General features: G+C 54.8%; 1 protein-coding gene across 1 annotated transcript; it reads left to right on the forward strand.

The window, feature by feature from the left end:
* The first annotated feature begins 908 nt into the window (after positions 1-908).
* Positions 909-10,556, forward strand: SPMAP2 (sperm microtubule associated protein 2). The gene is made up of 8 exons (XM_088838730.1): positions 909-1,216; positions 2,029-2,145; positions 2,288-2,359; positions 2,778-2,839; positions 3,474-3,543; positions 4,901-5,018; positions 7,143-7,302; positions 10,318-10,556. Exons 1-8 carry the CDS (start codon positions 909-911, stop codon positions 10,554-10,556), a joined length of 1,146 nt encoding a protein of 381 aa, XP_088694856.1.
* The last annotated feature ends 355 nt before the right edge of the window (positions 10,557-10,911 follow it).

Raw genomic sequence — 10,911 nt, forward strand, 5'->3', positions numbered from 1 at the left:
CTTCTCCTTGTAAAGCCTGTGATAAACGTTTCTCTGCTTCAGACTCTAATGTTATGGTTTGTTTGGCCTCACCGTGCATTGGGCACAAAGACTTGTGACCGGGAACAAGATGGCTGCCTGAGCTCCAGACATCACACATAGTCCCAGAAACAACCAAGAAGAGAGAGAGCCTCTTCCTCCTGTCCCCTTGCAAGACAGAGGATGCCATACCTCAAAGCCCCTGCAGACACCCTCTCCAGTCCCATTTCTGAGCCTGTCCCAGGGAGGGTGTGGGACCCCTGATGAACTGTCACCACCAGCGGCAACTCCCCCATCTGAGCACAAATGGGCCAAGAATCGGACACGACTGAGCGACTGAACTGAACTGAAGAGGAAGTGTAGGGTGAGCTGGGTGTGCTCCAGCAGGAGCCCCTCCCTGAGAGGCACCCCCAGGCCCCAGTGAATGGGGTGCTTTCAGCCCCTGGCCTGGGAAGGCAACTTTCTACGAGGCAGACATAGACACTGAAAAAGAAAGGAATAAGCGAGTGACATCATCTCAGGCCATGCCAAACACCACAGAAAAGCCATGCCAGGTGCCGAGATGCAGAGAGACCCGGGGATCAGTCTGCCTTCCCGAGGAGGTGCCCCTCAGGACGAGTGTGGGCAGAGGGCTGGCTGGTGCAAAGGTCTGGAGGTGGGCACACATTTAGGGGACAGGACAGCAGAGCAGCAGAAAGGGAGCAGCAGGTGAGGCTGGAGGGGTGGGTGGCTGCGGGAGCCTCAGTGCTGTCTGGGTGGGGGGGCACCTGCAGACAGATGTGCTGGGGGTGGAATGTGGGCTAGGAATGTGGGCAGGCCATTCTCCGGTTGCTGGGTGACCACAGACTCATTTGGGTGTTGCGGGAGCAAGGCTGGGGAGGGCCTGGCACATGGGGGACCACCAGCAAAACTCGTTCTATAATCACCACACGCCGGAGGCCGAGGACCAGACAGAGAGGGGGCAGGATGATGTCTCACTGGGCCTCCAGGGCACGGTATATGAGAATGTAGGGTCCATGGACCCCAAGCTTCTGGGTCTGGATGATGGGGACCTGAAACTGGAAGACCAAGAGGAGGAGATCCCCCCTGAGGAGGTGGCTGGGGAAGAATCTGTGGATGCCCAGAACCCAGAAGAGGCCCTCTTGGGGCTTGAGAGGGCTCTGGAGAAAGACATGGAGGAGGGCATGCCTGAGATGAGGTGGGTTGGGGAGCGGGTGCCCGGGCTGGGGTGTGGCGGGGGTGGCTCTGGGGGTGGCTGCACTGGCCTGGGGGCTCTGGACCCGTGCCCTCACTCTTAAGGGTGAAGGGATCAGCTCCTTGCTGCTCATCTGAGGAGGATGTTGGCAAACCGCCCCTGTCCGTGTGGCAGGAGACTTGGAGTGGGCAGAGGTCAGATGGCAGAGTTGAGAGGTTGTGAGCAGCCATCCACAGACAGAAAAAGAAGCTCTAAAGCTGAAACCCTTCCAAGTACCACAAATCACCAGAAATGTTTTTGGGTGAGAGGAGGACGCCGGGAAATGAGTGGGCGCTCCTTCCTACCTGTGGGACCCTGTGCCCTGGGATATGCCTGGGTTCCTTGGTTGGAAGTCCTCAGCCCCTACTCCTGGGTCAGCGTGCGTCCCCTTGGACACAGACAGGGACCTTTGCCCTCTGGGCGCATTGGTTTCCGGCTCCCACGGAGCTGGCGTGAGGAGTACACAGATGGCGGGTGATGTGGCTGGCCAGGCAGTGGCGGGGGCATGGGTGGGGCTTGGGGAGGACATCTGAGCCAGGAGGGGAGACGGGATGTCTGGGGCTCTCGGGGGGCTTCCTGGGGGCACTCACCCTGGCTCAGCGTCCCCTTTGGGGCCTGGCAGGGGGGGAATTGAGGGACTGGCTGGTGGCAGAGCTACGATTTCAGACCAGGTCTTGGTGGTGCCGGGTTCTCCTCTAGAGGACGGGGCAGGAGCAGAAGGGTGGGGTTCCTGCTGGGGGAGCAAGGGCTCGACCTCACCATCCCTCTCCCCCCAGGCGGCTCTCCATCTCCCAGAGGACCCCTCGCACCTCTGTGAGCCCAGAGAGGAAGAAGAGGAGGCGGCTGTTTGAGCTGGCGAAGCCCAAGACCAACTGGCAAGTCTTGAAAGACAGGTGAGGCAACCGGCCGGTGGGCAGCTGGCCTGGCAGGTGTGGTGGTGGTGGTGGGGCCGTCTGAGAGGGGATGCGCAGCAGCCCCAGACCGACCTGGTCCAGCGGAGCCCAGTGTGGAGGCTGGCAGGCCTGTCTCCCGCAGGATGGGTTGCTGCTGCAGGGGCCATGCCTGGGTGTCCCCGCGCATGCGGAGCCTGAAGTTCTGTATCTACTGGTGAGTCTGGGGTACCCCTCCTCTCCTGGGTCGGGGAGGGGAGAGGGCTCTGCACTGGGCCCTACCCCAGGATTCTCAGCTCCACCCGGAGCTCTGGACCCCAGCCCCTGCCTGAGGTGGGTCTGTGCCAGTACCGCCTGGGCTCCCTTCTCAGTTATGCCTCTTTTTTTTTCCAGCTCCCTCCTTCTCTGAATACCAGCCTTGCTAAATAATCTACACTCTCCCGTGTGCCTAAGGCCTTCCTGTCTTGTTCCTCTCTACCTGCCTCTGCTGCCATCCACTTGCTCTCTCCCTTTCTCCCCCTCCAGCTGCACTCTTCCCACTGTTTGTGTTCATGGGGTGCCCTGAGCTCTGCTTCTGAGTGGGGTACACCTGCGGAGGCTGTCTCCCCTCATGAGCCCTGCTGGCTATGTTCCAGGCCATCTGTGTACTGGACAGAGAGATTTCTCGAGGACACCACCCTCACCATCACAGTGCCCGGTAGGTCCACCTGCCCAATGCCTGCGCTTCTTTGTGGGGGTGCTGGAGTGAGGACTGGGGCTGGCCTGGTGCCTATGGCTCGGTCACCCCTATCTCACCCTGACCTGTGCCTGGCTCTGATAGGGGAGACCTTGGGGCCTCCCAGGCCCAAACCTCTCAAGCCCCTGTGGGACTGCCCCTCCCCAGTCTTCCAGGGAGGGTGTCTCCTTTCCTAGCTGGAGGTTGGTCCTGGGGGAGGAGTGGGAACAAACTCTCCAGGGGAAATTGCAGTTTGCATCTCAGCCAAAGTGGGGTCGGTATGAACTTCACAAAAGACCCCTTTCCTTTTCAGAGCTTGTTTCTGGAGAGACACTCAGAGCCTCAGGGCAAGTTCTCACTCAGGTTTAGAATTCCCCCCAACCCCAGTTAGCATGGAGGCCCCCTCAAGCCCAGGCCCATCCTGACTTCAGGCCCAAATCCACAGCAGGGCCAAGGAGCAGAGGGGCCTGAGCAACCCCCCTCATGTGTCCTGTGGTCCCCAGTGGGGGTGTCTGGTATGAGCTGTCAGCTGGTGTGAAGCCAGGTCAGGAGGAAGAGAGCCCTGGGTGGGAGGGGAGGGCAGCTTTCCAGGGCAGCTGCTTCTCCTTTTGTGTAGAGGTGTCCCGCCGGGTGGAGGAGCTGGCCCGACCCAAGAGGTTCTACTCCGAGTATTACAACAACAACAGGTAGGGGGTTCCAGGCAGAGACCTCTGTCTGTCAGGGTATTGTAGCAGGGGAGGGCCCAGGTCTGGGGGCCAAGTGACTATCCACATGGCCCGGACCTCGGGCACCAAGTCTTTGAGGCCCAGTGGCCCAGACGGGATGGGATGCTGGCGGGTCTCAAGGCAGGTGCTTGAGTCCCCTAGGCAGCGGGTGGCCGTGAGATTTACAGTTTTAGGTGCTTGCCTCCTGGCACGACTCTGTCTTAGCACATGGGGCTTCCACGATGGCCAACGTGGGATCTGAAGTTATTCCACACAGGCTCTGCTTTCATCTCTCACTCACACATGGAAAGATAAGTGACTACGGGGAGTCCCACTTACCAGTGTTAACCAGTTTCAGCCACTGGCTCTGTGCCGGTCTTGTGACAATAGCTTTTTCCCTTAATGCTGGTCAGAGCATGATCTGGAGGTACCTCTGAGGGACCAGTCATCTGGGGTGACCTCTGTGGGACCTGTGATCTGGAGTGACCTCTGTACAAACAGTTCTGTCATGGCCACCCTGGAGAGGAGAGCACCGGGCCTTCTGGTTGGGCTGACAGCATTTATCTGCTTCATTCCAGCCTCACCCCAGATTACAGGTCACACAGAGATCACCCCAGATTACAGAACATGCCAGGCTCACAAAGGTGAAAATAAGAGAAGAATTGGCCTCAGATCAATGAAATATGCTGTTTCTGGTGCAGAGGCAGAGCTGAGACATGAGTTTGGGGGGTGGGCAGGGCTCACTTCATCCCTTTGGTCCACCTTCTGACCCCATCCTGACGGCGGGGGCTGTAAGGGCGGCAGGGAGGATACGACCCAGGAGAGCATTGCTCCATCCTTGAGAGGAAGGTGGGGCTCTGTTAGGGGTCTTTTAAGGACTCAATCCTGGGTGTTCATTGATGCTAAAGCTGAAACTCCAATACTTTGGCCACCTCATGCAACGAGTTGACTCACTGGAAAAGACTCTGATGCTGGGAAAGGTTGGGGGCGGGAGAAGAAGGGGACGACGGAGAATGAGATGGCGGGATGGCATCACTGACTCTGTGGACATGAGTTTGAGTGTACTCCGGGAGTTGGTGATGGACAGGGAGGCCTGGCGTGCTGTGATTCATGGGGTCGCGGAGAGTCGGACACGACTGAGCTGAACTGAACTGAACTGAAGGACTCATCTCGGAGGGATTAGAAAACCCGCTTCTGCACCAGGCTCCCCTGAATCTCAAAATCAGAGAGGAGTCGCACATGCGTGCACAGACACATCTTCCTGCAAGGCCAGGGTCTCAGACGCACGCAGACAAGGCCCCTGGGTTGGCTGGGGTCTCAGACTTAGGCTCTCCCTTAGGACCACTTCTATCTGGCCCATTCCGCGGTCCACCTTGGAGTATCGAGCGTCCAATCGCCTACAGGAACTGGCCACCCCAAAGGTCCGAAACAACATCTGGAGCATAAACATGTCCGAGGTGGGTGCCCTTCCGTCCTTGGAGCTCCCTGGCTCCCTCCGGGGGGCTCGCCTGCCCCCCACCCCCACCCAGGGGCTCACAGGATGCACAAGGACAAGAGGGAACAGGCGTGTGGCTGCTTCTCTTAGCCATCGGGAGTCCCAGTGTGGGTTCAAGAAACCCCGCCCCTTCACTTTCCCCGCCCCTCCACTCCCCCCTCCCCGCCCACCCTTTACTTTCCTCCGCCCCCTTGAAGGCGGGCAGGGACCACGCTCCCCTGCTGGTCAGGACAGAGGGGAGCCCCGAGCCATCTGCTTGAACGAGTGCATGACAACCGGTTCAGAGGTGACACCAGAGTTCAGTCCATCCTGAATCCGGCCCTTATCTCTCCCCATGGCATGTGGGACCTTAGTTCCCTGACCAGGGATCAACCTGGGCCTCCTGCGTTGGAAAAGTGAAAGTGAAAGTCTTAGTTGCTCAGCTATGCCCGACCATTTGTGACCCCCATGAATTGTAGCCTACTCGGCTCCTTTGTCCTTAGAATTCTCCAGGCAAGAATGCTGGAGCTGGTTGCCATTTCCTTTTCCAGGGGATCTTCCCTACCCAAGGATCGAAGCCCGGTCTTCTGCACTGTAGGCAGATTCTTTTACCATCTGAGCCACCTGCATTAGAAGGGGGAGTCTTAACCCTTGGACTACCTGGGAAGTCCTGGGCCATGTGGTTTAACATGCATTGAAGAGCTTGTCCCTGGGTGTTTTTGTGTGATTGTTTGACAGATCAACCCTCCCCAACCCCTCCTGACTTGAAGACTTTTACAACTGAATTCAGACATCACATGGTTTGTGATGGTTTAAAACCATGTCAACAATGGGGAGCAGTTTTTCAGAGCTATCCCTCAGGCTGCAGTCCTCATTTTGTCCCAAATAAAACTTTAACTCACAACTCTCAAAAAGATTAAAAAAAAAGTAATAAACATACCAGCAATGATCCAACTAGAAGAATTTAACAATACCTTAGTGTTCAAATCCCCAATCCATGTTCCATTTCCCCAGTTGTCTCAAAGAAAGCTTCACAGTCAGTTGGATTGGTCAAGGATCCAGAGGAGAGTCTGGCCTCAGCTTTTCCCGGGAGGTGTACCTGCCATTTTCCCGGCCCCTGCCCTGCCTCTGCCGGTTCAGCCTTTAAGCCCTTTTGTGCTCCAGCACCCTCTGTGGCTCCCCAGTGCCCAAGAAAGCTGGCAGGATGGGGCCTTCTCCACTTTTACTCTCCCTTGTGCCTCCCTGGGGACTAAATGAAGGTCCTTCAACAAGTCTCCGGCCCTGGCATGCACAGGGCTTGGAGTGGTCATCAATATTATTTGAATGTGCGGATGAATGAATTTTCCCTGCTTGTTACCCCTCCAGGCTGGCAGTCCCCTGAGGGTAGGACTGCAGGCTGATTCATCCACCTCAGCTGGTGACTGGAGCTGTGCGGACTGTTGATGGGGGAGAGAAGGAGCGGAAGAAAGAAGCGGGGATGGAATGGGTAGTTGAGAGGGACATGAGATTGTGAACACCAGGATGTCTTTGGTATGAGTAGTATATGTGATTTCTAAGCAGCACAATTTCAGGAGGAAAGAGACACAAATTTTAATGATGGCCCTAAGGATCATTTCAGCCAATCCTCTGCCTCTGGGCAGTATCCTCCCCAGCAGAGTGCACCCGGTGGAGAGTTCTGTGAAACACTGAATGTCACACACAAACAAAGTGCTTGTACAGTTTACCCTCTACCAGCCGTGCATCAGGTCTCTGTCCTCCCACCTTCCTGCCAGGGCTTGATAATGCCAGACTTTGTCACTTTTGCCAAATTTATTGGCATGGAGTGATATTTTGCTGTTTTAATTTACATTTCCCTGGTGCACAAAAAGGATTATTGATCCTTTGGGTTTACTTTCCTTCATGATTAGCTATTTCCTACTGATTTTTCATGTTATTGACTTAGAGAACCTCTTTATATATGATGGCTACTAATCCTTCATTGAACACACTGTAGACAAACTTCCTAGCCAGTCTTTTGTCTTTCAGCATTGCTTAAGGGATCTTTTGACCCAGGGGTGTGTGAAACAGCGCAGGCTGCTTTACTCTTTCCCTCTAACTCTGTTTCTAGGTGTCCCAAGTGTCCAGGGCAGCCCAGATGGCCATTCCCAGTTCGAGGATCATCCAACTGGCAAAGCCCAAGGCTGCAGCCACCCTGCTGGAAGAGTGGGACCCCATGCCAAAACCCAAGCCACATGTGTCAGACTTTAACCGCCTTCTTCACCTGGCCAGTAAGTGGGTCCCGGGGGGTGCTCGATGTCTCATGAAGTACCCTTCCACACTGGATGCAGTTGGGAGCAACCGGTCCACTTGGAGCTGGTTCTGCAAGATTTGTGTTCCCCTGACTCCCACTAACCTGCAGACCCACTGTCTGAATCTCTGTGGGCAGTTCATACTGCATCTGCTTGCATTCCCTGGGGGCTGGAATGGGGGTTGTGGGCCTGAGCCGAATACGTTGTCTGACTGGGTCTTCCAGCATGGCATGTAGGTGCAGAAGGGAAACCTGGGATGCAGGCCAGTGCCTGGAGAGCCAAGCTGGGACCACAGGGTCCTGGCTAGAGTCTCCTCCTGTCCTTGAAAAACAAAGGAAGACCTGGCTCCCCCACAACAGAAATAATATGCAGTAATTGTAGAGAATCTGAAAAACGTAGCAAGGCATGAAGAAAGGGATCTCACCACCCAAAGGCAGTCAGGGGCTTTGGGAAACTCAAGTGTGCCCCTGCTCCTGGCACAGGATCGCCAGGGAGCTTGACTGGCCATTTCGGCTTACTGTGCTGTGTCTTTTTCTCAGTTTCCTATTTCCTGTTTTTATTGGGGGATTGGGGGAGGGAATTAATTTGCAGCAGCTCTTTATGTAAGATGATCACTAACCCTTGGTCGAGCACTTTGCAAAGTAGCTTCCTGCCAGTCATTTTTCTTTCGAGCTTGCTTATAGTTTCTTATGTTTGTTGATTCGTTCATCTGTTCCCCTGGTGGTGGTTTAGTTGCTTAGTTGCGTCCGTGACTCTTTGCGACCCCATGGACTGTGGCCAGGCTCCTCTGTCCATGGGATTCTCCAGGCAAGAGCACTGGAGTGGGTTGCCATTTCCTCCTCCAGAGGATCTTCCCCACCCAAGGACTGAACCCAAGTCTCCCGCACTGCAGGCAGATTCTTTACCACTGAGCCACCAGGGAAGCCCCTTACTATTTGTTAAAGTATTCGCTGAATTTGTTAAAGATTGGTTAAATGAACAGAGACACAAGCACACATGCACTTCTGCCTCTCTCTCACACACACATGCATGGACACACACATCTGGAACATAAGCACATGTACATTTGTACATACACATGTGGGTGTATTCATCCAGGCTTCACAGGAGCATGTTATCAACACACATCCCTCTGTGTGTATATGTATGGATAAGACTGGCGTAGGGCCATGTATTTCCAACTGCAGACTCCCACCCACTGATGGTTCTGACCAGCGTTTAAAAAGTGAAGACAGGAAACACGCAGTGCAGGGTCCCTGGGCAGCACTGGTCCATGCAGTACGGTGCTGTGTGGCTGTGGACGGGTCGCACTGTTAACTGGTGACCGATGGATTTTCAGAGCCCAGATGTTGCAACAGGGTGACCCCCTGAGTCACCGTGAGGACTCCAGGAAGGTGGGTTCTGGCTGGTCCTCCCAAGGCCCCCCAGTACCCCCTTTGGGGGCCCCAGCGCAGGCTCCCCTTTTCACTGAGTGCCTCTCCCTGGAGCTGCAGCTCCTCTGCTGAGTGGAGACGGCCTTTTTGCATTTGCAGAGTCTTGGGGCAAAGAGGGGTTTGGAAAGGAAACCCTCAAAACTGAAGGTCCATAGGAGTGGTCACCAGTAGTCACCAGCAGTCACTCTTTCCTGGTCCCTATGTGGGCCAAGTCCCGAGGCTCCCACTGTGGGGGAAGGGGTGGTGAAGAAGTAGGGGGTCCAAGCAGGAGCAGGGCCAGGGCTCCCGGCCAGTGAGCGGTAGACCCGGTTGAACCACAGGTCTGCTCTGAGACCCGTCTGTCCACTACTGAAATGGACTAAATGTCAATCAACCTATTGATTTAATTCAATTAATGGATTTTATTAAAATTAAATAGGATAAATCCCAGTCCATATGGGGTGCTGGTCACATGTAGCTGGTGGACCCTATGGGGAGGACCCAGCTGGGGCCACAGGTGCATGGGCAGTGGGGCTGATGGAGCCCCTGCCTCACCCTCAGCCACCAGGGCACCTGTGTCTGCCCCTCCAATCCCTGTCTGGGCCCGTGACCATTTGAGACATTGTTCTTTATGACTCACCCTTGAAAATGCACAGTTCAGTACTTCCCAGTACACTCACAGAGAGCTGTGGGCACATTACTACAACCCATTTTATTTAAAAAATTTATATATTACTTTATTTATTTAAAAAATTTTATTGAAGTGTAGTTGAATTACAATATTGTGTTAATTTCTGCTGAACAGCGAAGGGGTGACTCAGTTATACACATTCTTTTTCATATTTTTTCCATTATCTTTTATCATAGGAATTTTCAACTCTTAATTGTGTATTGGGATATAACTGACTAACAGTGCTGCGATAGTTTCAGGTGAAGGGACTCAGGTATACACAGACATGTGTCTGTTCTCTCCCAAACTCCCTCCCATCCTGGCTGCCACATAACATTTAGTTATATAACATAACAGCAGAGTTCCAAGTGTCACCGGATATTGAATGTAGTTCCCTGTGCTTTACAGTAGGACCTTGTTGCTTGTCCATCCTGTGTATAATATAGTTTGCATCTGCTAACCCCAAACTCCCAATCCTTCCCTTCCTTCCCACCTGTTCTCTATGTCCCACACAATCAATTCCAGAACATTCCACCCCTCCAAAGTGAAGCCCCATCTCCATCAGCTGTCCACCTCCCCCCCTCCCCAGCCCCTGACCACCAGGAACCCACTCACTTTGTGGGTCAGCCTGTTCTGGAACTTTCCCATCAGTGGAATCACACTCTGTGTGTCCTTCTGCGTCTGCTTCTCTCAGTGAGTATCCTGTTCTCAGGGTCCATCCATGTGGTGGCGAGTGTCAGGCCTTCTCTTCATGAGTGAGTGATGCCCGCATATGTGGAGGGATGCGTGTGTTTATCCGTCATCTGCGGAGGGACAGGACATTGAACTGGGGAGCTCTGACTCAGAAGACTGCTCTCCGTGGGGAGGGGGGCTCTGGCTGCTGACACTGCGCCCCCCTCCCGCCCCCTCCAGTGCCCAAGGCCCTGTCGGACAAGTGTGTTCCTGACCGTGACCCGCGCTGGGAGGTGCTGGAGGTCACCAAGAAGGCAGTGGCTAGTCCCCGCATCCTGTCTCTGGCAAAACCCCGAGTGCGGAAGGACCCGAATGAGGGCTACGACCCCTCCCACGTGTCCCCTGCCGCCCTGGTGGCGCAGGCGTCCCCTCGCCTGTACGAGCTCGCTACCCCCAAGACTGTCACCAAGAAAGCATGAGCCTCAGGCCTGGCCCCTGAGCCCGTTCCCAGTAAACACCCAAGTGCAACCTGACACTGTGTGTGGCTCTGAGCGCCTTGGCCTGGAGGCGGGAGGATAGTGGCTGAAAGAGGAGACGATAATAATAATAATGATGTTCATGTTTGCATCCAGCCTGCAATCCTGCAGCCTTTTTACCCACTCATGTTCCCCTGCCGTCGCCAGCCCCTTGGACAGCACACCTTCCCCTCCCCATGTCAGAAATTTCCCTCTGAGTCCTTCTGTCCCGATTTGCTGATCTATAGTGTCCACAGCACCTTGAGCTCTGTGATGGATCAGCTAATGCCTGCTGCACAACTTACTGATCTTAGCAGGG

The sequence above is a fragment of the Moschus berezovskii genome, chromosome 8 (assembly GCF_049115385.1).
Source record: "Moschus berezovskii isolate FMDL1 chromosome 8, NW_MosBer_1.0, whole genome shotgun sequence".
In the NCBI taxonomy this organism is placed as follows: Eukaryota; Metazoa; Chordata; class Mammalia; order Artiodactyla; family Moschidae; genus Moschus; species Moschus berezovskii.

What these genes read in the sequence shown, in the direction of transcription:
- SPMAP2 (XM_088838730.1), top strand. Translation starts at nt 909, where the DNA reads ATGGGGGACCACCAGCAAAACTCGTTCTATAATCACCACACGCCGGAG. An exon ending in GAGGGCATGCCTGAGATGAG is followed by an intron (nt 1,217 to 2,028) that starts GTGGGTTGGGGA and finishes CTCTCCCCCCAG; the next exon opens with GCGGCTCTCCATCTCCCAGA. An exon ending in CCGCCTTCTTCACCTGGCCA is followed by an intron (nt 7,303 to 10,317) that starts GTAAGTGGGTCC and finishes CGCCCCCTCCAG; the next exon opens with TGCCCAAGGCCCTGTCGGAC.